The sequence below is a fragment of the Lepidochelys olivacea genome (genome assembly GCF_965140295.1).
Source record: "Lepidochelys olivacea isolate rLepOli2 genome assembly, chromosome: 5".
Classification (NCBI taxonomy): domain Eukaryota; kingdom Metazoa; phylum Chordata; order Testudines; family Cheloniidae; genus Lepidochelys; species Lepidochelys olivacea.
Window position 1 is genome coordinate 90,564,766 of NC_140415.1, and position 26,587 is coordinate 90,591,352.

At 41.7% G+C, this 26,587-nt stretch overlaps 1 protein-coding gene across 2 annotated transcripts; it reads right to left on the reverse strand.

Moving 5' to 3' along the window:
* Window positions 1–5,777: 5,777 nt before the first annotated feature.
* Window positions 5,778–14,337, reverse strand: CTSL (cathepsin L). Of its 2 annotated transcripts, none has more exons than XM_084628875.1 (8): window positions 14,219–14,337; window positions 11,608–11,743; window positions 10,371–10,493; window positions 10,133–10,288; window positions 9,693–9,917; window positions 7,791–7,959; window positions 7,302–7,419; window positions 5,778–6,172 (listed from the first exon to the last, which is right to left on the reverse strand). In XM_084628875.1, the coding sequence occupies exons 2-8, from the start codon at window positions 11,731–11,733 to the stop codon at window positions 6,073–6,075; spliced, it is 1,017 nt and encodes a 338-aa protein (XP_084485001.1). In that variant the 5' UTR covers window positions 11,734–11,743; window positions 14,219–14,337; the 3' UTR covers window positions 5,778–6,072. The 2 variants fall into 2 exon arrangements, with proteins under 2 accessions (XP_084485001.1, XP_084485000.1); XM_084628874.1 differs by having other exon boundaries at window positions 14,109–14,229.
* Window positions 14,338–26,587: the final 12,250 nt, after the last annotated feature.

The window sequence follows — 26,587 nt, forward strand, 5'->3', positions numbered from 1 at the left end:
ACAGTGGTACAGCTGTACTGGTGCAGCTGAACTGCTGTAAGATTGCTCATATAGCCACTGTATGCTGACAGGAGAGAGCTCTCCCATCAACATAATAAAACCACCTCCACGAGCCGCGGTAGCTATGTTGGCACGAGATGCTCTCCTGCTAACATAGCGCTGTCCACACCAGAGCTTCTATCGATGTAACTTTTGCCGCTCGGGGGATGTTTTTTCACACCCTGAGCGACATAAGTTATGCCGACAGAAGTGGTAGCGTAGACAGTTCTTAAAACGCTGCATCAGTGCAGCTGCATAGCACTTTAATGAAGATGGTCTAAGGTCTAAACCTACAGGCGAGAGCTCTCCCGTCGGTTTAGTTAATCCAGCTCCATAAGAGGTGGTAGCTCTGTCAGTGGAAGAAGCTGTCCCGCCGACATACTGTTGTCTACATGGGCATGTTAGGTCGGTTTAACTATGTCGCTCAGGGGTGTGGATTTTTCTGGCCCCTTGAGTGATGTAGTTACACTGAGATAGGTCTGTAGTGTAGACCAGATCTTACTGACATTTAGCAGCTGTATAACTGCTATTAAATCTCTATCAGCATGTTTAAATACAAATTACACATACATGATACAGTTTAAATGCTAAAATTAAGACACATTGCTGAAGTTGTTATTGGACATGTTTCTTTCAATGGTTAGAATTTCCCACTTGGCTGGCCATATTCCTGACACGGTGATATTCCATCCATATGAAAGGATGTCTCACTGGATTAGAGTGCACAATTTTAAATGTATAAAAAACTGGATTATCAATTCTGAGCACCTTCACCCCCTCCTCTTTGACAGTCATTCTGCTCATCCCTCCCTCCCCCGCCACACACACACACACACACACACACTTCTGAAGAAATTGTTTCCTTCCTTCTGACCAGAGTGAAATCCTAGTTTTGAAACCTGTTTATATTAATCTTGGTGTTTCTGATCAACAAACCTCTTCCCCTCACACAACATTTTACAGCAATTCAAGTCCCAGTTGCCTTTGGGGTGGGCCCCCAGTGCACTGAATCAAGGCATATCCTCTCCATTCAGTTGTAAATCCAGATTGTCTCCCAACCTCTATGTTGCCTGATCTGGTACACTCTCTGACTGGGAAGACTCTAGACAAAATTAAACTCACAGCATTGCCAGCGTCATCTGTACAAAAGTCAGCCGCCCTTCCCCAAAAAAACTATTAAGACTGTGTTAAAACTTTTGGAATTTTCAAAAAATTAGGGGGTCTTTTTGTCTTCTGGGTTTTGAGCTTGCAGGGCTCATGTTTTCTACAGCTGAAAGGGCCAGACATTCAAGTTTTTTTTTTCTTTAAATGAAAGCTGAGATTCTCATATAATCATATGACTCTGGTGCTAGAACTCAACCACCAAATATCATGAGATGTGACAAAAAAAATCACACAGGTTGGCACCACTGTTAACTAGGCTTATGCAAATAAGTTGGCCTCATTTTCCTCACAAAGGGACAAACTGCCACCTCCAAAGGGAAATCGCCTGGAAGAGAGCTTAGTGTTTTCACCAGATTGAGGTGGGGAGGGTCCTTTCTGACTGGAATAAACAGCAGCGTGTTCAGTCTCCAGAACCAGCTGATTTTTCATAAATCCACTGGAGAACAGGGACATCTGTACAAAGGTTCTGTGCACTGACTCTGTGGGACTCCGTCCATTCCCAACTCTAGGCCAGCATGGCCTACTGGAGGTGTTGGCAGTAGGGTTACCCATATTTCAAGTTCCCAAATAGAAGACACTGCTGGGGAGAGGGGGGGTACAGTTTCTTTCTACTACCACCCTTATTTCTGAGCTGCTGGTGGTCGTGGCATTGCGTTCAGAGCTGGGTATCGGGCCCGCAACCGTCACTCTCTGGCTGCCCAGCTCTGAAGGCAGTGCCATTGCCAGAAACAGTACAGAAGGGGGGCAAACCAGTAAACGTGCATGCTGCTATTGGGGCATGCTGGGAATTGCAGTTCTACCAGAATCGACGTTGGAAAAAGGACAAGCAAGGAAAAATCACAGACAGTTGTTCATATTTCAAAAATCTTCACGGGTGGAGAACAGAGGACCAAAAAAGAGGTCAAGCCCGGGAAAACTCGGATGTGTGGTAACCCTAGCTGGCAGGGGCTCCAACTCCTCTTCATCTTCGTAGGCCATATCTTGATCTTCACTTTAATTTTGACATCTTTCTCCCTCCTGAGTTTGAAGACAGAGACCACCACCATTTCCTAATAGAATGGAATGTTCCTTAAATAAAGGCTTTTGTTTGAGATCTTTACTTGTATGGTAATTTGTTTCCGATGTTTCTTCTCCTCCCCCTCCAACCAAAAAAAAAAGAAGAATGACTTCTTACAGAGTAGCTGATTTATTAAATATGACCAAGAACTTCTTTCTAACCTGTTTCAGTGATTTAAAAAACAGCCTTTGGACTGATATTGTTCATGGCTTTTCTCCCAGAAAATTATTTTGGTAAGTCTGAATTGAAGCTATTCACTTGTTTAAGTGTGGGACAGTCAAAGAGGTGTCTAGCAATACTAAAGAAAGAAGTACGTACTATCAAATACACATCTTAAGACCCCACCCAACCCTCCCCAGAAAATTAAAATGAACTGTTAATACGTTATGACTAATTTTGTCTGCAGAGTCAAGAAATGCAGAGTTGAGGGTTCCCCACAGCAACTTCATCTCTGCTCCCTTATGTGTGGGCTTCTTTCATTAGACATCTGGGCACTCTGACATATTAGTTGGTAATTTATACTTGTTTATGGACTTTATGCTGAGAAGACTAAGCTTTAGATATTTAGCTATTAGCAAGGTTAAGATTTTGTCACAGTTCTTTTTAGTAAAAGTTATGGACAGGTCACAGGCACTAAACAAAAATTCACAGGAGCTGTGACCTGTCAGACTTTTCCTAAAAATAACTGGGGGAGAGAGGGCTTTGGGGGGACTGATAGCTAGAGCCCCCTGGCAGGGGACTGATAGCCCTAGCCCCACTGCCACAGGGGTGGCATATCTCTGGCTCCAGCCTCCACTACAGCCCCAGGAAGAGGGCACACGGCTCCAGCTCCTGTTGAAGCTGAGGGTCAGAAGCGCACAGCCTCAACTCCTGCACCAACTGAAGCTTGGGCGGGCAGAAGGGGTGCATGGCCCTGGCTCTGGCCACAACTGTGAGAGGGTGGAGAATGCTCAGGCCCCGCCCGAAGCTGTGAAGGGTAGGGGGAAACTGTGTGTTCTGTGCCCCTACCGATGCTGACGCTTGCTGAAAATGGGGCGGGGGGGCATGAGGGGGACACAGCGCTGGCTCCGGTCGAAGCCACGGGTGGAGGATGTATAGCTCCAGCTCAAGCAAAGGCAGCTGAAGCAAAGTCACAGAGGTTCAGTAAAGTCACAGAATCTGTGACTTCCCTGACCTCTGACTAAATCATATCCTTAGCTATTAATATTGCTACACAAGTACAAACAAAGGTATGCCTGTCAAGCTTACCCTGCCTAGTGCAAAATGCAACTGCACTAAAGGTTTGAACCAGTAGCCAGAGACCCACTGTAGACAAGAACTAAATTGAGTCTGACCTTTTCCATTGTATACATTTTGCAATTATTAACCTCAGCTGCTTTGCAGCAGTGCAGATTTTACTTTTAATTGTACAAGATCCAGGCAACATACCTGAAATGTGTCACCAACACTGCAAACCACAATACATACTAGATGACATCACTTATGTCAGCAATACAGAACTAACTTGAAGAGAAAGGGGAAGCCCTAATAGGAGAAACATTACAATTTCACATTTTCTTTCCAATACAATTGTTCCATTAAGAACCAAAAGGAAAAACCAAGAACCTATTACTAGAAAGCATATGGACCTTTATATCTCATCCATTGAGAACCTCAATGCACACCCAGCTCTCAACCAGCTTATATTTTCATGTTGTAAATTTTGAAGCTTGGATATGAAAGTGTATCTAAAGTTATGTTAGAATGGTATATTTTACTGCATAATTTTTTATATATAATGAGTCCACAGTTAAAACTCAAAATTGAGTTTAAAGGTTAAAAAGTATATTTTTATTATATACTACACAGTAAGCCATTTCCCTGTTTCATAGAATCATAGAACTGGAAGGGACCTTGAGAGGTCATCTAGTCCAGTCCCCTGCACTCAAGGCAGGACTAAGTATTATCATTCTAGGCCATCCCTGAAACGTGTTTGTCCAACTTGCTCTTAAAAATCCCCAATGATGGAGATTCCACAACCTCCCTAGGCAATTTATTCCAGTGCTTAACCACGCTGACAGTTAGGTTTTTCCAACCTAAACTGTCCTTGCTGCAATTTAAGCCCATTGCTTCTTGTCCTATCCTCAGAGGTTAAGAACAATTTTTCTCCCTCCTCCTTGTAACCTTTTATGTACTTGAAAACAGTTATTTCCCCTCTCAGTCTTCTCTTCTCCAAACTAAACAAACCCAATTTTTTCCAATCTTCCCTCATAGGTCATGTTTTCTAGACCTTTAATCACTTTTAGTGCTCTTCTCTGGACTTTCTCCAATTTGTCCACATCTTTCCTGAAATGTGGCATCCAGAACTGGACACAGGACTCCAGTTGAGGCCTAATCAGCGTGGAGTAGAGCGGAATTTTGCCACACGGAAGAAGCAAACTCACATACATCGTCCACGTGTTGGAATGTAATGTTAGGACTTTCTGATGTGTTTGATTGCATCCTCTGAAAAATGGATTTTAAGACAACAGAAATCTTGTTGATATTTCACCCCAGCATAAACCTATACCTGGGTCTAAATGCAAACTAGTATGACCCATAATGAGAATTCAGGCACCAGAAAGGATGATCTCATGGTTATAGCAAGGATTGAGGAAATCTACGTTCTACTCCCACTCCTGCTAGATTTCCTGTGTAAGCTTGGCAAGTCACTCTCTGTGCTCAAGTTCCCATCTGTAAAATGTAGTATATTTCCTTACTTTACATGGATAGTTAGGATAAAGCCCTTCCTGGTTGTGAGGTGCTACAGTAAGTGCCACGGAAAAGCCTAAAAACTCCAAAGAAAAACGTTTATTATTTCAACAGCTCTGTCCTTTCAGTTAAGGGGCAAGAGCACCAAGGGGTTTTCAGCAAACTCAGGGAAGATCAGATTTGACAATCTTGATATGTGTAAGGAAAATGAAGTTCATTTTTAAAAACGTTCAGGGACTTTAACATACCACAAGAAGTATAAACACACAAAAAAGAAAGGGCGAAGGCCAGGGGAAAGGCATAAGTCCAGATTTTTAAGAGCTCCTTCATGGGTCACTTAAATTACAGCAGCAGAACGGGACGCTGCTTGCATACTTAAGTGAATCCAAAACTCTATTTTAGTACTACAATGATAACAAAAACATTTAGTGAAAGGTACAATAAGCCTAATTATTTGTTCCTCTTGGATCGTATGACTGATATGCCATATTAATTGTTCAAAGAGTGTAATGAAAACTCCTGCTTGACTCTCAAACAGAAATTCAGAGTCCCACATGAAATACCAAGTTTTGGTCACTTCCACTACATCAGCTTTACTTCAAATGGATACAGTATTTTTCAATTATATTTCTGTCCAGTTGTGTACTATACTATACTCCATTTGAATAATTGCTGGGTGCAATAATTCCCAAACTCAGCTACATTTTAGTGGATGGTGAAAGTGATGGGTACATGGTTTGGTTAAGATGATCATCAATTTATATACATAAAGGAAAGCAAAGTCACCTTTACACGTTGGAATTGGCGTGTTTATTTAAAAAGTAAATCTTTGTGCACATTACAGTTAAAAAAGGAAAATTCAAAAAAGAATCCAATCAATTAAGCAGTCTGCAAACCAGCAATATTACAAGCTTGTTTACATATTAACATTTACATTAATTTAAACAAGTGGCTTGTCACCAACATATAAAACTTGCAAGTTGGATCTTGGAAGATACAAATCCTACCACATGTATTAACATGGGTTTGTCAATCAGTTTAAAACCACTCTTGCAGTGAAACACTTAGTCCCCCTCAGTAAGTTATACTAGTGGATAGCTAGCTGCTGTAGCTATTCCACAGTGGTTCCTCCTGTCTTTAGCCATGTAGATATATCCTTTGTCACCCCACTTCTCACCCCAGCTGGAAAACGAAAGAAAAAATTATGGTTAGCCTTAACAGTAAGGCAAGAGAATGTAGCACTGAGATCTACATTTGTCCCATGGATTAGAATGGCAATTTCCACCTTTCAGCTTTGTGAAAAAGCCCAAGTAACAAATGCTCTCCATTGGTAAGATGCATGGTATGCCAAGGATACCCAGAGTACAGCATAGAACCTTGTAATGCAACCCTTTGACTCTCTTTCCAGTAGCAGTGTGGCTGGAGCGGATATGGGTGCCCAAGGATGGACCTAGCAAGGCAACACTTCTGATTCTGTGGTGGAGTACATAACTGACTTCACTAACTGACCTCCCAGAAAGCAATACAGGCGAGTCTCATCTTACATGCATTTAACATGCACGAACTCAGCTTTGCACGGTCAGCAAAACCAACCCCTCCCCCCCCCCGCCAAAAAAAAAAGAAAAGAAAAAGAAAAAACAACAATTTTAAAACTGTATCTGTAGTGCGGGCGATTCCGCCCGCCATTGCACTCGATATAATTTTGACTATACGCAAGTTTTGCTTTACGCGCTGACCGCGGAACGTAACCCCAGCGTAAGAGGAGACTCGTCTGTACACCAAAAGACTGCAGACAACCATAGGGAGGGTACTCTCTTGGAGGAAGCAGAAGACCAGCCACCCAAGATTTCATGGCTCTCACTGTCTGTCACATGTCAGATTTTTGCCTCCTATCCTAGCACAAGAGGCCAGTCCTCAGTCCTTTTTCCATCTGCACAAAATATGAAACCCGAGTGCATCTCCTCCACACTTAAGGGTATCCCAATTTTGTGCTAGTTTTCAGTTCCAGTTTAGGTCATGATCTAAACAGTCCAAAATGCATTAGAATGAATTTGCTGCTTAAAGCCAAGTTTATTAAGAACCCAAAAAGTATAACTTCTTTCCCCTATGTAAGAACTGAGGCATTTGTTTTATAAAGGTGGTTGTGGAGTTGTGTCAAATTTGCAGGACTTCTCCTACCCTGCATCATAGCACCTTTCCACACTAATTCATTTTAACATGTAATCAAACCATTTGCACCCTCAACTTTATAAAACCATGGACTGAGATTGAAGAGTGTTGTATAGAAAGAAAAAACCCAGAAGTTTTGCACCTGTTCTTAACAATCCAGTACTTCTTCCCATCTTCATCTGCTCCCTCAAAGCCATAGCCTACAACCAGAACGCCATGATCCAGGTCCTCACTGCTACACTCTGGCTCATAATAGACACCTAGAAAATACAAGTTCAAGTAAGGACTCCAAGATTTAAAAAAAGGCATTTCTAGAACATCTTCTGTCTTTAGATCTCAATGGTGTGTTTTACAATCAGTCAAACATCTCTTCTGCAAGGTATTTCAACATTATTCCCCATTTCATTGAAGAGGAAACCTAAGGACAGGTTACATTACTTGTCCAAGATCACAAAGGAAATCTGTATCAGAGTTGGAGACTGACCCCAGATCGCCTGAATTTGAGATCAAACTTTTTTGCATCAGTAATTAAAGTACAGACTGCAACATCAGATTTTTTTTTTTTGCATTGGTACTGCAACATTAGATACAGTACATGAACTCATCTTATAAACTGCGAGCAAATCACTACCTGACTGATAAAACTGGAATGATGAATGGCCTGCATCAATAGCCACAGAGACCGGACCCACAGATGCCACTGCTTTCATGAGTGCTTTTTCACGTCCTTGTGGGATGTCTACAAAGCCAGTATCATTAGCAGCATTGTACTCTGCCTTATACATACAGTCTTCATCATCCTTGACAAAAAAGGAAATTGGAGTTACTACACAGTTCTCTAGTTTACATTAGCAAGTGTTGCCAGCTACTCTGTGCTTAGTTTGTCTAGCTCGGTATTTTGAAACTGTCTGACAACCAATCCTGGTGCATTTCTTTAACAAAAAGAACTGAGCAATGTAGTCTTAAGTAGGTCAGAATAAGAGACTGAAAGAGAGACCCAGTTGTCTCATGTAGATCTTTTAACCAAGATTCATTCAGAGAAACACCATGAAAAATCCACTCAGCTAATTTATAAGTAGCCAGAGTGTGGGCTGTCAAAATTGATTTGACAACAGGATCATTAGATTTCCTCCAATTTTCTCAAGCAGTTAACATATCATACTTGTAGACTTACACATTTTGCAACTATAGTTTGAACCTACTCTTCAACAGGATATCCATTTTTGTGCCTACAATAACTGTCAGAATAAAGCATGAACTGCCAGGATAAGCATGATGAATTGTGGGCACAAAACTTTACCTTATGAAATGAATAGCCAGTATGAAAGTCAAGTCCTTTGAAACGAAACAACTGATGTGTGTTCCTTCATTACTTACATGGCAAGACCCAAGTCAACATTTGGTTTGCAACATCATGATCACCCAATGCACAATAAGGAACGCAGGTCCCTGAACTTTTTTTTTTGTAAAGTTTTCTTTACTTATTTTGTAAATAAAGCAGGTGTGCAAGGAACTTCACAAAACACATTACAGATAACTCTTTTGAAGGAGCAAGTGCTTTCAGAGACACATTTGACAAATTAGGAATTAAGGAGGAGACGTGGAAAAAGTTTTAATCTAATAGAAAAAGGGTCACGTGGTTTGTTCATTTTCTGCTGTGTCAATGAGACCAAAAATTGGAGACAACATGTTTAACAAGCAAAGGAGTTTACAATTAAAGTGAAGCTGCAAGCATAAAATCTTCTTCCTAAATTAAAAACCCAATGTGACCTGCACATGTCTGATCCAATATTCCGGAATCCCAGGTTGTGTTGGCGGCAAGAAGACTCCTTGCTCCCATTTTTCTTTCTATGTAGTGCTCACAAGCTATGCACCTAACATCTACAATTGGCTAGGCAATTTACAGCTATTTCTGAAGTTTGCCAGTCATCTGTGAATGCCTTTGACTTCTAGGATGGATTACTATAGTGCTCTCTACATGGGACTACTGCTGCAGACAACTTGGAATGCAGATATTGCCCCTTCACCAGTATTAACTGCAAGGAGATGTACTGCATCAGGTCTTCTGAAACTGAACTTCACCCAGAAGAGTCAGCTCTGATCTGTATAAAAGCGACCTTGTTTGGGTCATGGTTATGTGACAGACTGCTTCTGTCATGCATATTGTTGTGGCATCTGAGATTAACTGGAGTTAACATCTCTGGCTATATTAGTGTATGGGGCATGATAGCAGAGCATTATCAGTGGAAGCCCTTTGCTTTGCTATTCACTTCTTAAAACTGGTCTGATGAGCCTCTGGTTTTTGCCCAAATCTTTGAGGTCACTTTTCTCATACTTTTGACTGATTTTGGAACTGGTGGGCAGCTATTCTAGTTTGCTTGGGGGACAACTATGAAGGGAGGAACAGATCTGTTCTGAAAGCTGTCAATATATTTCCTTCCCCAAATTTCAACCTGTACATTTACCTTGTGTTTCTATACTTAAGACACACTGTACAGATAAAACAGATTAGCCTGGAGCTAGTTACATTTACCTTGGCAATGTATGGGTAGGATTCCTCTGAATCAATTCCTCCATTGTCCTGTACATACTGGAAAGCTTGATCCATGAGACCACCATTGCATCCTTGATTTCCTTCAGGGCGAGAGCAGTCTACAAGGTTTTGTTCACTCAGTGAGACAAGCTTGCCAGTTTTTCTGAAGTGCTGCCCTTCAAGAGCACCAGTTGTGCTAAATGCCCAACAAGATCCACACTGACCCTGAAGTTGAAAAGGAAAAATTACTCATTAGCACAGGCAATGTAGTAGTCCATGTTACCACAGCAGCCTAAATGTATGAGTATACCATTATCCAAGTCCCACTTCATTCATGCTCATTAGGGACTTCAACCTTTGTGAAAATACCAAAATCCTTCCAGTGTTCATAACATACAGACATGCACATCCTATTTGTTGTTACACACAAGACAATATACCTGGTCTTTAACTGGAGTTACATATCCCTTTTCCCTCCAGTCTACAGATTTTGGTGCCTCCAAGAAGTTGGGTTCAAGGAACTGTGATCCTCTGTACTTCCTTTCTGATTTTTTATATTGGAACCCATTCATCAGCTGTTTAAACTCTTCAGTAGTCTGAAGGAAGAAAAAAAAAAGTGCTTGTCCTCTTATACATCACTACTAACAAAACAAGTTTTATGGCTTTCCTTATACATACCATGTCACCAAATTGATTCATTCCCATTCTGTAGCTATGTTTTCCCATTGTGTGATCCAGATTATGTAGTTCAATCATTTTCAAGTTCTTCTCCCATACCATTCTCCTCCAGCCTTCTTCCCGCTAAAGGGCAGAGAACAGGTGATTTGGATAATGGAATTTGGCCTCTCTCCGTGAGTAAAAGAACAAATGAAAACAGTAATACACCAATTTTTAGGTTTTTTCTTGTCCAAAGCAATCTGGAAGGTGAAGACTGTTTGCAATAGTCCAAATAACTAAGGCTATGTCTACACTAGCAAGCTTACAGCAGCACAGCTGTACCAATGCAGCTGTGCCACTGTAAGATCACTCATATAGCTGCTCTATGCCAACAGGAGAGCTCTCCCTTTGACATAATTTAAACCACCTCCAATGAGTGGCGGTAGCTATGTCAGCGGGAGAGAGTCTCCCACCAACAGTGCTGTCCGCACCGGCCCTTCTGTTGGTGTAACTTATATCGCTCAGGGGTGTGAAAAAACCAGCCCTCTGAGCGACCTAAGTTATACCGACAAAAGTACAAGTGTGGACATAGCTTACATGTTTTTCTTTTACTTATTGTGCTGTCTTTCATACAAGGATGGCAAAGTTCTTAACATTAACTCCTGTTAGGGTATGTCCACACTGAAATAAAAAAAACACAGTAATGAGTTTCAGAGGCTGGGGCTGCAGGGCGAAAAATTGTAGTGTACACATTCAGGCTTGGAATGTGTACACATTCAGGAACCTGGACTTTGAGACCCACTCTCAGTGCTTAATTTGTGCCAGGGCTGAGCCCCAGCTCCTCTGGGCTTGCTGCATCCATTATGAATGTAAAAATAATTGCTTCAGCCCCAGCCCCTCTCTCTTTCATTACAAATTAAGCACTTTCCATTCTCCTTGCAAGAGTTCAGCCCCAGCCTGAATGTCTACACTGCAATCTTTAGCACCATAAGCCTGAGTTAGCTGGCCTGGGCCAATCACAGCCCTGTCATGGATCTTTTATTCTAGTGTAGAAGTAGTACCCTCAGATAAGTAAACACATCCATTTTACAGACAGGGAAAATAGAGTAACTTTCCCAAGGTTAGAGAGTTAATAGCAGAGCTTGGAATAGTCACTCAGTTCCAAGTGCTAGCCTTTAGGTTACATTTTACTGTTCCTACCATTTCCTGTACTAAGCAAATGTCCATACTGTGGGGTCTGCCTCTGCAAAATACTCACCTCATGGTAGGTCTTAGTGTGCCATGACTTCCACAGGTTCCAGTGGTTATCCAAAACAGGATCTATTCTTGGAGCAGCAAATGATATTCCCAAACACAGGGAAAATATGACCAGATATATATTCATGTTGGAAAGTCTACCAAAAGTTAACAAGATCAGTTAAGCCATTTCTCACATGTAAGATTCTGTTTATCAGAAGTTTCTATGTAGAAAGATTGCTTAGTAACATACAGAGACAAATAACGGAAAAAAAATAGTTCAAAATGACGTATTTCGAGTGTGTATCACAAAGCTGAAGCCATTACCAGTTATAAGAAAAGGAGTACTTGTGGCACCTTAGAGACTAAAATTTATTTGAGCATAATAAATTACCTCATCAGATGCATGTAGTTCACGAAAGGTTATGCTCAAATAAATTTGTTAGTCTCTAAGGTGCCACAAGTACTCCTTTTCTTTTTGTGAATACAGACTAACACGGCTGCTACTCTGAAACCTGTCATTACCAGTTATGTCTCCTCTATGAGCCAGTTATGTAAGAGGAGAGAACCACTTCTTCCTTAACTCATGCCATGTGAAAAAACTGGTTTCTCGCCTTATAATGGGGCACTAGAGATGTATGAACTCTCTTTTCATGGAGGGGTGCCTAGACTTGGTCCACCAATCCTGGGAGATGCTGCAGGACATTTTCACACCATAGAAATTCTATTAAATCACAGGTTTCAGAGTAACAGCCGTGTTAGTCTGTATTCGCAAAAAGAAAAGGAGTACTTGTGGCACCTTAGAGACTAACCAATTTATTTGAGCATGAGCTTTCGTGAGCTACAGCTCACTTCATCGGATGCATACCGTGGAGTGAGCTGTAGCTCACGAAAGCTCATGCTCAAATAAATTGGTTAGTCTCTAAGGTGCCACAAGTACTCCTTTTCTTTTTATTAAATCACAGGCCCACTTCACAGCCCTTTCAATTACTTCTGCCCTTCCCTCTTTGTCTTTCTCTCCCTTTTCTAATTTTCACCCAAATCCAATCAATAGGGTGTTAACAGACAATCACTGCATTTCAGTAGGATGCCCATCCTTTATCTGAAAGAGAAAAGGATTCACACCACATTGTAATTTGGTTTTCCCCATTATGGTTTCCACACTAGTTCTTTTAAGTGCATGTAACAGTGACTGTGCTCGTTGTAGGGAGCTTTGTCTGGTACTGCAGGATAGGGGGTAAAAAGGAACATTTTCAGTAAGTAAATAGAAAGCTTCTGCCTCTGGGAAGCCTGTTTGCACAGTTGACTCATCTTTTCCTGGAATCATTTCCGCTCTCCTCACAGAAACTAGTTACAAAATCATAAGACTATGGGATGCGATCAGAGGCAAGGGTGAGGGTCCCTTCCTAAGGGCTACCTCCATGCGCCCATCTCCCCTGCCTCTTACTCGCCCAGAGGCACGGCAGGGGCCAGACTCTCTTGTAAACGGATCTCCTCCTGGGGAGAGGGCGATTTGCAGGAGGCACCCGCCCTAGCAGCTGGGAAGGGCAGCCCCACTGATCCATCACGTGAGACCACTCACATGACTGCTGACCTGGGAGACCAGTCGCAAACCCAAGGCAGGGGAGGGAAGGATTCTGCTCGGGAAGGCCACTGCTGTGTAAACAAGCCCGGGGCGGCGACGCTGGGGCCCGTCGGGGAGAGGGCAATAGGGAGCCGCAGGTCCGCAGCTGCAGAGCTGCATCGTGCTCCGGGTTCAGCCAAACAAGCCCTGCCAGAGCCCACAGCGGCTTCCAGGGAAAGCGCAGGGAGCAGAAATCACAGCGCCCGGCTCCTAGGCGGCCTGCGGTGCTGGAGGAGGAATAAGCTAGGCAGTGCCGGGAAGGGCAAGTCCCAATTACAGTCACCGCTGGGTGTTACCGAGCCAAGATACGGGCCTTGCGATGGGCATGAGCCGAACACTGCAGCTAGCCAGTGCCCGCCGCCACACTCAGCACAGGGGGCCCGACACCCCTAGACCCGCCCCCTCCCCGACACAGCACAGGGGGCCCAGACACCCCTAGACCCGCCCCCCCCCGACACAGCACAGGGGGCCCAGACACCCCTAGACCCGCCCCCTCCCCGACACAGCACAGGGGGCCCAGACACCCCTAGACCCGCCCCCTCCCCGACACAGCACAGGGGCCCCAGACACCCCTAGACCCGCCCCCTCCCCGACACAGCACAGGGGGCCCAGACACCCCTAGACCCGCCCCCCCGGACACCCACAGCACGGAGGGGGCCGGGGGATCCCCAGGTTAGCTCGCTCCCGAGCCCCAGGCGGAATATGACAGGTAAGTCCCGCTCGCTCTCCTTGGCCCATCAGACAGGGGCAGGCAGCTCCTCTCCCCCCACAACCGGCTCAAACTATCTCCCGCCCCGCCAGCGCCGGGTACCAAGCCGCAGCGCGCAAACCACCCAGCGCCTCCGCTGCCTCCGCACGCAGGAGGCTGGGATGGTCCCCGCAGGAGGCTTCGGACTCACCCGCAGCCTCTCCACCGGCCTCCCCCGACACCGGACACGCAGCCCCAGCAGGGCTAACGGGGCGTTAGAGCCTCCCAGCTGGCTGCAAAGCGAGCGGCGGCGGGACTCACCTGAGGGACCCTGCCAAGTTCTCCCAGCCTGCGGGTCCCCGCGCCCGGGCCCCTGTTATAGTCTGCCCAGCTGTGCCCGCCCCGGCGCTCCGATTGGTTGCGACTGGGTCTGGGCAGGGCTGGGGCGGCCCCCGCAAGGTTCAGGACTCCCAGTCCCGCGGTGCGCTGTGTCACGCGTGCCCAGTGCGATCTTGCTGGAAAGAACATAACCCTACATTCACCTAAGATACAAATTAGGTGTAAGCTTTTCAAACACGCTGAGGGGAGTAGCAAAAGAAATTAAACAGCAATTTGTAAGGGAAAAAATTCCTTTAGATTGTCCCCATAACCACTAGAAAAAATTGCGTAGTAATAGGATTATATCTACATCTACTAGTAAGCCTCAATGCTCACTTACTAAGGAACAATATTCACTCATTGATATATATACATTCCATAATCAACTCTCTGTACAAATTTTCATCCCAAATACTTGGATGAAAATATCTAAACTGTATTGTTAAATTTATTCACCTAAAGTTGGGTTACTGCTGATTATGTACTATATGTATCTGATTACTTTTAAAGCAGACATATTTGTGGATAATCTAAACACTACACCTAGATGTACAGACACTTTTCTTAACCTGTGTAATATATAATTTAACATTTGCTTTAATAAACGTTTTAAATTTGTTAAAAGGACTGAAAAAGTACATGAAGAACGGCACTTGTTCTTACAGTACCTAGGGTTAGGGCCTCATGTTTTAGTAGACAAACTGACTGTTACAGTAATTAGAATCTGATCTTGTCATGCTATAGTATTGGGTGAATTGGGGGGGGGGAAGGGGGAGGGCATTATTGGTTTCTCATTGACAGCTCCTTCTACAGCATCAGTATTGAACTCCCAGAGCATTATTTCTGGTACCATTTGCCATTGATGCTACATACATACATAAAGCCAGACTCTGTCCTATAAATATTGCAGGGTAATGATACAACAATGAAATACATTGACACAAAATGAAAACAATGTTTAGAAGTTTCCTAAATATATCGTTTAAAAAAATGCTTTGAAATCATACAAATAAAAGCATATATTAAGCAAACATGAAGACTGATTCACTTTTAATAATGTATTATAGAGCAACAATTGGACAGTAAACATAAAAAAGTTATGACATTGACTTGTTTAGGTTATTAGGACCCCAAGAAACTCCATATCATATAAGATTGAGTAGGTACCAAAATGAAGTGTCACATATGTATACAAATTTCCTAAAATAAGAAGAGCTATAAAGCTTGTCTCTTTCACCAATGGAAGCCGGTCCAATACAAGATATTACCTCACCTACCTTGTCTCTCTAAAATAAAATAAATAGGTTTTCTACTGTGAAACATAGAACTGCTTAGAAAAATACAAATATTTAGCAATTAGTAGCTGTCCCAATAGTTAATGGAGTATTAAAACCCCTGTAATTAAGAATAAAAGATTGTAAATTTAGCACCCTCAATCCTGCAAACTCTTACGTATGAGTATGGTTTAGGATTTTTATTATAAACTACAAAAAAGTTTCCATTAATTGATCTGGGTGGCACTGACAATCTTTTAAAATGAGAACCAGTCCAATTAATTATCCCTGATCAGATCAACCCAGCTGGTGAGTAGTCCCATTGAATACGATAGTTCCTATTAAGTTTTGCAGTTCATACCACACAAGACAAATAGGGTGGAGAGGACATGCTTTGGTTTGTCCCATTATATAGCTGGAAGTTTCCTTCACTAGATTTCCTAACCCTAGCTAGTCATAGGCTAACATTACTGTTTTTGACTTTTTGGCTGCAACAACACTGAAGTTTTTGTCCCCCCATAGTGCAACTCCTCCCCTAATGATAGCAATAGTGGTATCTTCTGTAGAAGGACACATTTTTACCATATTGTGCAGTGTATTCTAACCCTGAATGTGGTGGTAAAAATTCCAGCCTAATAGAGTTGCCATTACTGATGGAGAAGCTGCACTACAGAAACGGTGGGAGATTTCAGATTGCCAAAAGTACTTACGCACATGCAACCTCTGGGTGGGAGGGTATCTTCTAGCCCTAAAAGAGGGGTAAGAAAAGGTGCACATTTTTCCCATATAAACATCAATACAGGCAAAGCTTTGGATCAATCTTCCATTGATCTTGAGAATATATATATATATATTTTAATGAAAGCCTAAGGTTGGTATTATGTTGCACAATGCAGCAAAAATTGCAGAGATCATATGTGATTCTCCTTTTTCCCTGATAAGGCAGTACTTAAGGGAGGATTTAACTATTTGTTTCATTAACACATTCGCAATCCTCTTTATATGAATTATCCCTGCAGCAGTCTCTAGAGCTGTTGGGCCTTGATCGGACATAAAGCACATTAAGATGTTAGCAGTAGCATCTACACCGGCATTTTTTGAAAGGGAAATATCCTGCCATTGCTCTACCACAAGACTTTCCCAAAATATTTGGGCAAACAATGCTAAAGGTTTCCATTAGACTACAAGTGTGAACTAGTCTACTCAGAAACTTGCACTGAACTCACAAAAGGAGTGTATTAAAACCAATTTATTTATTTCAGTGCAAGTCTGTGGGTTAACACTTATTTTATCATAAGACAGTGGCTAAATTCAGAACCTTAGGTCTAGATTACAAACAAAGCTGCACGGTTTTAATTAAAGGTGTGTTTTTAAAGCAATTTAGTTAGGCAGGTGCAAACCTCTGTTGGACACTGTTTTTTTAAACTTGACATATTTTTACTTATGACATGTACAAACTCTCTTCTAAATCAACATTAGCAAATTTTATTCTGAAACAAGAGTGTGTACACCCAAACATAAATAAAATGACTAATTGGTTTCATTATTTCAGTGAAAGTTTATTTGTAGTCTAGACCTCATTAGATGCTACTGAAAAAGCTGAGAAGTGGTTTTTCCAATCACTGGAAACTACTATTCATTCAAATTTGTTCAAACTAAGCAAAGCATACACTCCTTTTTAAAGGGCACCTTACACATTAAGTTTAAAATGTCAAACAATTTAATTTTTTTGTGTAGGAAAAAAGTGGTCATGTTTTATTTTGATTTTCAGTGGGTAAAAGTAAATTTTTGGCACACAACACAAAAGTGTTTGAAAGAATTTTGCTTAATTTTCTCTAGGGCGAAAGCTAGCATGGAAAATTTCATCCCCAAAAGGTGAATGTTTGAGAAAGTTACAAATATATGAAAAGAGAGGAGTTAACAGACTGGAAACATATTTGCACTGTCAACTTGAAATTTTAAAAAGCCAAATTTCAGAAGAGTTAAAGGTAGTTTCAGATAACATGTTCTTAATTTTTAAACAACCACAATAGTTGATTTTCCTCTCCCTTATTGCCATATGAAAGACCCCACAAAAACCAGGAAAACTGTCTCATTAATAGCAAATTGAAAAAACAATTTTTTTTAAAGTTGATAGTGTCCCTTTAACTTTTGCAATTGCTAGCAGCACCCACTGGTAAGTTTCTTTATTTGGGTACCCTTCCTGGTAACAGAACTAATTAGCTTCTGGAATTGATTTTCAGATGGGGCACCAATAATTAAATTAGCTGCATCCTTATTGAGTTGGAGAATTAAAGCAGCATCTGCATTTGAAAAATCAGATATGGTTCTAAGCATTGGCTACAGAGACATCGTCATAGCTGATAAGTCAGTAATATTATCCACTTCTCACTGTTGTTAGAATAGCCTTGTGATCTCCGAAGACTCATCATTCATCTTTCCACTCCCCTGAGTGAGAGATAAAAGGGACCACATTCCAATTTATCTAATAGGCCGGAAGGTAGAGCTTGCTTCTTTTACATCTGAATACCTTTTCTGCTCAGGAGATGTGAGACCAGCTGACAAATGATGTAATGGAATGCTTGCATTGCAGGCACACATAGGAAACCTAGCCTCATGGTGGGTTGTGGTGTTTTAGGCAGTGGTTCTCAACCAGGGTACATGTTTCTCAGCCTGGGAATTGCAACCCCAGGGGGTACACAGGAGGGCTGTAGAGGAGATCACAAGTGCAGGGCCATCCTCGGTGTGTGGCAAGCAGGGCTAAGGTACATGCTTCAGCCCCAGGTGTCAGGGCTTGGGCTTCAGACTTCTGAAAGAGATACAGTAGTCAGGAAAGGTTGAGAACCACTGTTTTAGGGTTTGCTAAGAGAGAGGTGTGTCATTGAAGGGAATAGGGATTTTATTTTAAATTTAAAAAAAAAGAAGTAACATAAAAGGCTAAATTTCTTAGTCACGGGGACTACTCTGATCCTGGGACTACTCATATACTTGGAGTTAAACATATGTGCATCTTGCCCTTTTGATTTACCTCTGATATATAATCACTTTCAAATACTGCAATATTTATGACTATAACACATTCACATTAGCATAATACATATGGTGGTAACGTTAGGAAAGTGGAGAAACTCTGTTGGTGAAAACATCATGGTAAACAGCTGCGCTGCCCCAGAAATTCATGGATTTGGAATAAGAAAATTAACACGATGCTGAAACATTTGAAATTAAAAATATTAAGTGCTGTTTCCTTATGCTAAAGAGAATTGTTTTCTTCAAGCAACCTTTGCATCCCTTGACTTTCTTGCATTAACATGTATTTTTATGGTTTCAGAGTAACAGCCGTGTTAGTCTGTATTCGCAAAAAGAAAAGGAGTACTTGTGGCACCTTAGAGACTAACCAATTTATTTGAGCATAAGCTTTCGTGAGCTACAGCTCAATTGGTTAGTCTCTAAGGTGCCACAAGTACTCCTTTTCTTTTTATGTATTTTTATGGTAACAGATCTGAGTTATCCATAAACCTGCTCAGATCAAGACCAAGTACGGAATTAACTATAGATTTTTGTTAAAGCGTTTTACAGTGTTCTGACAAAGCTGTCAGAATGGTATGGTATAATATTTGAATCTTTGTTTGGATTTAAACAAAAAAACCAAAACAAACCTAACATTTTGCTTATGAAAATTTAAACAGGAGGGCAGAAAACAATTTCAAATACACAAAACACTCATGAGTCTTGCTCTTAACTTAGCAAGCAGTTGTAAGCAGCTGCAGTGGAAGAAACAAAATCCTGTTTGTCTGTGTCCTGTTATTCTTGGGGCAGCAGCAATAATTAAGGGCACTCTGACATGCTGGAAAGCAATCCCTCGAATGAGGTTAGTAATTATGGGTGGTGGTGGGAAGGCATTGTTTTTAAGTTAATAAAAGCCCAACCACTAACTTAATTAACAGAGCACATGAGGAAGGGTAAACAACAGAAGCTACTGGATGGAGAAGTAACCCAGGTGAAATGGCATCAAGGTTGTTTTTTGTTTTTTTTAAAGAGTTAGTTTTCATGAAAATCAGGTCGAGAAAACAATTGGAGGCATTGACTTTGGAGAGCCACTGTATGGTGGCACAGTAGAACTCTTATCCAAAATCCTGTTACTATCCCCATCTGCCAAATGGGGAAACTGTGCCACAGAGGGGTGAAGGGACTTTTCTACGGTCACATAAGTCTCTGCACTGGAGGGACTTACCATGTAAATAATGATTGCTTCCCCCTCTTTTGATGCAAATATACCACATGTGCACACAGTGGGTTCAGGGCTTCTACTCTCCACTCTGCAGGAACCAACTTAGCTGCAAGCCACCTACCAGTACAGAGCTTAATTTTGACCCTCCTTCCCAAAGTCCCCTTGCACCATGGAAATATCCTATTGAAAATTTTCAAAGTGCAATGCCAATAGAGCAGGAACCCTTGGATATGGTCCGTGGGTCAAATGGTGCAGCAAAGCACTGATGGATGCAGGGTGAAACTGCAGATGTTGTTAAAATGATTCAGCATGGCTAGTGTGGAACAAATGACATGAAACAGTCAGTGAAAATACTACACTGACGTTTCTTGTATAGAAAAGACCACAGGAAATTAGTGACAGAATTGAAAGTAGTACACTGGTCTCCTGACTTCTAGACTCCTGTTCTATTCACTGATTGATGCGGTCTCCTCAAATAAATTCTGTATCTCTTGTTCCTTTCATACATATATGGGGTTGCACATTACCCGTAGGCTGGCAGAAGAGCAGAGTCATAGAGAATACAGGCACGAAGTCTGCAACATAATCGCACACTACATCTGATTTGTGCCTTGGCTATTGCATGCAACTATCTTTTTGTTCTGCGTTTGTATAGCACCTAGCATAATGGGACCCTGGTCCATGACTCTGGTCCCAGGTGCTAAGGAAAAAACAAACAGCAGCAACATGGAGCACAGAGAACTTAAAACAGCACCTCTAATTATCCCCCTGCACTTACACTTTTCTCCAAGAGCAGGGAAAAAGTTGTCTGATTAAAACTGATTAAATATAACTAATTATCCAAAACCAGAGTTGTATTTACTCAAACTGAGCTGCTTCATTGCATCTCTTGGCTGTTTTCAACCTTTTCTGGTGCAAGCCGAGACACACAATGAAAGCATGTGACTTTACTTGTTGTCTTTATGATTCCCTCCTGCTTTAGTTTCTAATCTCCCTGTATAAACAAGAATGACATTCTGAAGCTAATTATCAAGTTGTGTTTGAATTTCTGGTCCTATGAGTTCATTTGATGCAACAACTTTAGGCACTTTAAGTTTTCAGTCACACAAATCTAGTCCTAAAGACCCCCATACACCTTAAAATAGTCTCTCAGTCCTAAAATTTAGATCCAGGGCTAGATATTTTTTAAAACCTCATTCTTAAAACAAATAAGTGGGGGTGGGTGGGGGTGGGGGAGGGCTGACAATGGGACTTGAACACAAAATAAGTTTTGTGCTCTAAGCACAGAGTTCTACCTTGTGCAATGTGTATCCCTGTGTGTGCGCAAGATTTTCCAATTTCAATTTCAGACAGGAGTGCTCTGACCATTTTTGCAAGGGAGGTATTTGCCCCCCTGAAACAATTCTCACCACAGCTCAGATATCACAACATCGGTGGTTCCATAGCAGCAGTAATAGAATGAAAATACATATATATTTACTCTGCTTAGTACTCTGTTAATATTTACACATAGTAATTTAGAAGGAATGAATGAATAAATAAATAAATTAAATAAAAGGAAGGGCCAAGGAAACGTTTAAAAAAAATCTTTAATTAGGCCTCTTCTTCAATCTATTTATTTTTGTGATGTTTGGTAGCGAATTTAAGCTTTTGTTAAAAATGTTCCTAGCCCTTTGTATTGTAGTGATAGCTTTCCCCACAAGCCAATGGCACGTTGAAGTCAGACCTGCAGAAAATTGTTTGTCAAGAAATACTAGAATCAAATTACATTATTGTTAGTTCAGGAGGGTGACTAGGACAATTCCAAACTTCATTTAGGCAAATTATTTCCCAATCTAAAAATGAAATCCTAGACATTTCACTGTTCTGCTACTTCTCTGCATTTTCTCTGCTGGTGCTTAGATTTTATTTGGGATGTTTACAATGCATATTGGATTTTTTCCCCTAGGTTAAACTTGGTTAGCAAAACAGTCCAAATGCAAAAGGCAAAAATACAGCCCAGACTAGTATACACAACTTTCTATACTAGCCACAGGGCTGCATTTAAGAATCATATTTAAACATTCATCTTGCTAAACTGGTATATAAAAACAGTTTGACTAGCCATCTGAATGGGGCTAAGCAGTGTTAAATCTATTCTTAAAAATAAAGTTCAAGCCAAACTTCATCAGGATTAAAAAATAGTTAATACAGCTTGGGCCCAGTTTAGGGTATGCACAGTACCCGTTTTTAAAACAAGAACCTTGTTTAAATGTGTTTAAGAAACACAGCGGACTAGATAGTAGTTCTGGCTGCATTTTGCCCCTTTTCGCTTGGACTCTTCTGAAGTTTTATGCACTGCAGGCAAGCCCAAACGAACTCAGTGTCACCTCATACTGGGATATTTGTTTACTCATGTTGCTACAGACTTAACCAGGTGGAAGTCCATTTTCTGAGCTTCCGTCTCTTCCTTCGCCACTGCTCATTTTCTTGACCCTCACCAAAGGCTGAAGTTTACAGCCTTTGCATCATTTTCCTATGAACTGATCTGGGACAGAGCTTGGGTACTGTAAACGCATCATCAGTGTGAAAATAAAATAATAATGAAAAGACCACCTAACAAGTGCCAGAAACGACTCGTAAACACTTGTGCAAATAGAACTTCTTACCATTTCATTCTGGACACCAAAGCATGGCTTTCCTGCTTTACTGACCCATTGGATTGTGTTCTCTTCTTCCTCTCTGTCTCTTAAGAGAACTGTTAAATCCTCTAAATTCCTTCTGAAAAAGAATACTAGAAAAAAAAACATTTTTTGTCCCCTTCCCTTTAAGGATCTTACTAGTCCCTCCTGAAATTCTTCAAAGGGCTGTAACACAGCCTGAGTGTTAACCTAGGAAAGAAGTAGAGTAGGACAGGTGAGCTAGAGGCTGTAACAAGAAGCATCACGTTTTCAGTTAAAGCCTGATTTAAAGCTTTCCTTGCTCGAGGGAAACAGAGCTAATATCATACCCCCTTGCTGTAATTATATCATTATAAAAATATAAAAATACATTACCCTGATATAGCACCTTTTTTGCAAGGATCTCACAGTGCTTTATTAATTAGGACCCACATCTGTGTGAATGAGGGAAGGTAGAGACTGAGGCATCAATCCTGAAAAGAATTCCACATAGGCAAAGCCACTATCTGTGCAAAGCCCTGTTGGAGTCAGTGAGGTACCATGTTCAGAAGGCTCAGTCCCCTTTGTTTTATGTAAAATACTTTAATGACCACAAGAGTTCAAGACAGCTGCTTTGCAGTTCATTTGAAGGTGGGCATCACTGTCACCAGTGATGCAATGCCTTCTAGCACAGGGGTTCTCAAACTAGGGGTCATGACCTCTCCAGAGGTGGTTATATGTGGGTCGCGAGCTATCAGCTCCATGGGACTGACCGCTCCCAGACCTCATTAAATTAAATTCCACTCTGTTTTTAATGTATAAGGGAGGTCTCACTCAGAGGCTTGGGGTCACCAATACAAAAAGTTTGAAAACCACTGGTCTAGCATAATATTACATCATTAATTCACCACTGACTGAGAGGACAAAGTTTGCAGAGACAGATGTGACTGTGTCAGTTAGCAGAACTACCTCAGCAGTTCCAGGTGGTTTCCAGTCAAACTGGTGCCAAACAGTTATAATTTTTAGGTATCATGGCCGAGAGAGTTCTAAGGAGGGATTTAAAAGAGGATAAGGACAGTGCAAATAGCATGACTTGATCCTGGTGCAGATAAGCAGAGTGTTTTGAAAACTATCTTCAGAAATGCCTTATTAAAGAAGTATGTTATTAAGCTACATAGAACTGAAGGCTGTTTCCCTCTTCACTGCTCACTGGATCACTGATATTCCATTACCTTGCTTTGATGGCTAAGAAACAGTTTTGAATGTCTACCCTCCCTGGAGCTGTAGGCTAATGTCTTGGCAGGGCTGCCTCTGTTTTAGCCTTCCGAGGTGGATAAATGTAGTTACATGCTGTTTATGGGTACTCGGATACTGTGGTGTAGGATGAACTTATAAAAATCTAGATAGATTGCGTGGGAGTTTTTCTGCTTAGATTTTGGGAAATGAGTTCTGCAGTCTTTTCAGAGTAGCTATTAAAGGTCTTGTGGCACTTTTCATAAGCACAAGGTGTTGTCCTACACCAGCATTTTCCAGCACCTGTTGTTATGTACTGGGCTCAGCACTGGTGATTTGTCTGACGTTCCTCTGCATTTCAGTTGCATCCCTCCCACTAATTAAGAGAGCAGCTCCATTACAACTATGCATTACCTTGCCTCAGTCATAGCTTTTTTGAAATTGCTTACGTGTCTTCCAGGACATGCTGCTTTTCTTCTTGGTAAATTGCTTTTACAGCAGAAAGGACCACAAAGCAGAGTGATTTCCCGTAAACAGAGTACTAGTGCTTTTTTCCCCCCCGCAGGAACTCAGCACAGCAGGTAATTTCTCTTTTTGCTATGTTACTGACACAAGAGAAAATTAAACAGATCTGGAACTGAAGTGATTTTGAATTAAGCACACAAGGCCAGATCTTTCTGTCTGTACCCAGGAAAAGCTTTCATTGGCTTAAAGGGAGTTTTGCCTAAGTAAGTACTACAGATTCAAACCACAAGGAGGAGAAGAAAAAGTTATTTGAGGATCCACTCTTGCAGGGCTCATGCTCATACTAATCAGATAACAAAATATCACTAACAGTACTTTTATTTTTCATTAGTCCATACATTTGTTATATAGGATTATTATTATTCCTTACTTCATGCTCACAATTGTGCCAGGCATTTTACAGACATGTAGGCAGACAGATTCCTGCCATAATGAGCTTACATTCTAAATTAGACCTATACATTTACCCAAAGTGTGAGTTCAACTGTAGAAAGTATATAAAAGTTCATAAGATGTTACAAATAACCTAAAATAACAAATGTGAATGGGAAAAGATATGAAAGGAAGACAGAATAATGGTTAGTCTAAATAGAAAGGCCAAATTGATAAGATTCAAGGATAGTGTTGAAATTTGGCTGGTTGAAAACAGGAGATGAAGAGCTGGAAATTATGCCTAATTGGTGGGCAAAATAATAAGGGGTTGGGCTATTCCATGCACAGCTCCTATGGCTGCTATACACTCTTCTACACTGCAGAGAAGAAGGGCCATTTGTGCTGCCTATACAAAGTTACACACACACCCATGTCAGATGACTGGGGCCAGGAAATAGAGCAGTTTGTCTTTCCAGTACTCCTTTATTGTGCAGTTTTTGGAGCTTACTAACTGTTGTTTCATTTGTCTTTGGGCCCTGCTTCATACAGTCTCTACCCCTCAATGTCTGCAGATCTTTTGATGAACAGCTGAAGATTTAATCTGCCTTGCGCTTTGTCAGTCTGACATAAATGTTTTTGTTCTATTACTAAATACCACCACCATCTCTACCTCTCCTGGTTTTTGGGGGTTGTTTCCCCTATATGGAGGCTCTGAAACTGAACTCTGTAAATACCATGGAATGATTAAAAGGACATTACAAAGCATAAAATGATGATCTACTGCCAAACTCCTCTAAAACTGAAAGGGGGAGAAAGGGTGCTCTGTGGCACCTAGAGGGCTGGACAAAGTAAGGCATCCCTCTCCTTTGAAAGCCAGGACTGTTTTTAAATTCCACTTGTTGTAGCTGGAAACAGCATGTGCCTAAGTCCATTCCGATTCAGCAAAGCACTTTTGCAGGTGCTTAAGTACTTTGCTGAACAGGAGACACAGTCCAAGATCCTCAAAGGTATTTAGCAAAATCAATGGCAGTTGCTGCTAAACATGGTTTTGTGTCTACACATGACATGTTTTATCTTTGGCTAGCAACTATGGCAACTGACTAAGTTTTGCCAATGGTTTTAGGCTGATACAGGTCATCTTCCTGTAACTAGATCATAAACTTTTTCTTTTGTTGGGTGCTCCTGTCTTCCAGGGATTCTGGGCCTGATTGATTGCTCTTCCAGGACTAGGCTGGTACATTAGGACAGATGTAAATCCTTTCATGGAGAATACTCCCAGCACAACAGTGCCAGCTCCACTAGGTCTGCACCACTTCCGCACCAGCCCTAGGGCACAGGGATAGTGTCTGGCTGTGGCAGAGAAGATGGGAGTGGTGGTGGAAGGGGGCATGACTAGAACAGATCTGTGTCCTGGTGTTTTTGCACCCTGCAATGAAAGTAGAGGTTCAAACTGGGGCAACCTGTGTTGGTGCAGGGCTGCATTTGAATCTGTCCCTTCTGAGTCCCAAAGGATATGTCTATACTGCAACTGGGAAGGGTGTTTCCCAGCACAGGTTGATAGACATGCACTAGTTCTGCTCCAGCTAGTGCACTAAAAATAGCTGGTTTCAGAGTAGCAGCCGTATTAGTCTGTATCCGCAAAAAGAAAAGGAGTACTGTGGCACCTTAGAGACTAACAAATTTATTTGAGCATAAGCTTTCGTGAGCTACAGCCCACTTCATCGGATAGCTGTGTATCTAGGGGTAGCACAGGCCTGCATTACAGCATAGCAACTCTTTCTAGCCACTTGAGCACCCTCCGCCCACCAACCCCAGACCCTCTAAGTACTCAGGCAGCTAGACTGAGCTGCCCCATCCTATTTTTAGCACCCTAGGTAAAGCACAGCTAGCATGGGTCTATCTACCCATGTTGGGAAGCATGGTCTCAGCTGCAGTGTAGACATACCCTATGGGACAACCACCCTAATTTTCCTAGAATACAAACAGAGACCATATGGTAGGTGTGGATGTACAAACATAATTGACAGATGGTTGTGTT

Excerpts from the sequence above, each read along its gene's own strand:
- CTSL (XM_084628875.1), bottom strand. The coding sequence starts at position 11,733 with ATGAATATATATCTGGTCATATTTTCCCTGTGTTTGGGAATATCATTT. Across the intron at positions 7,420-7,790 it reads ATTCCAGTTTTATCAGTCAG|GTGTCTATTATGAGCCAGAG; the intron begins GTAGTGATTTGC and ends TGTATTTTCTAG. Across the intron at positions 6,173-7,301 it reads TACTGGATTGTTAAGAACAG|CTGGGGTGAGAAGTGGGGTG; the intron begins GTGCAAAACTTC and ends TTCGTTTTCCAG.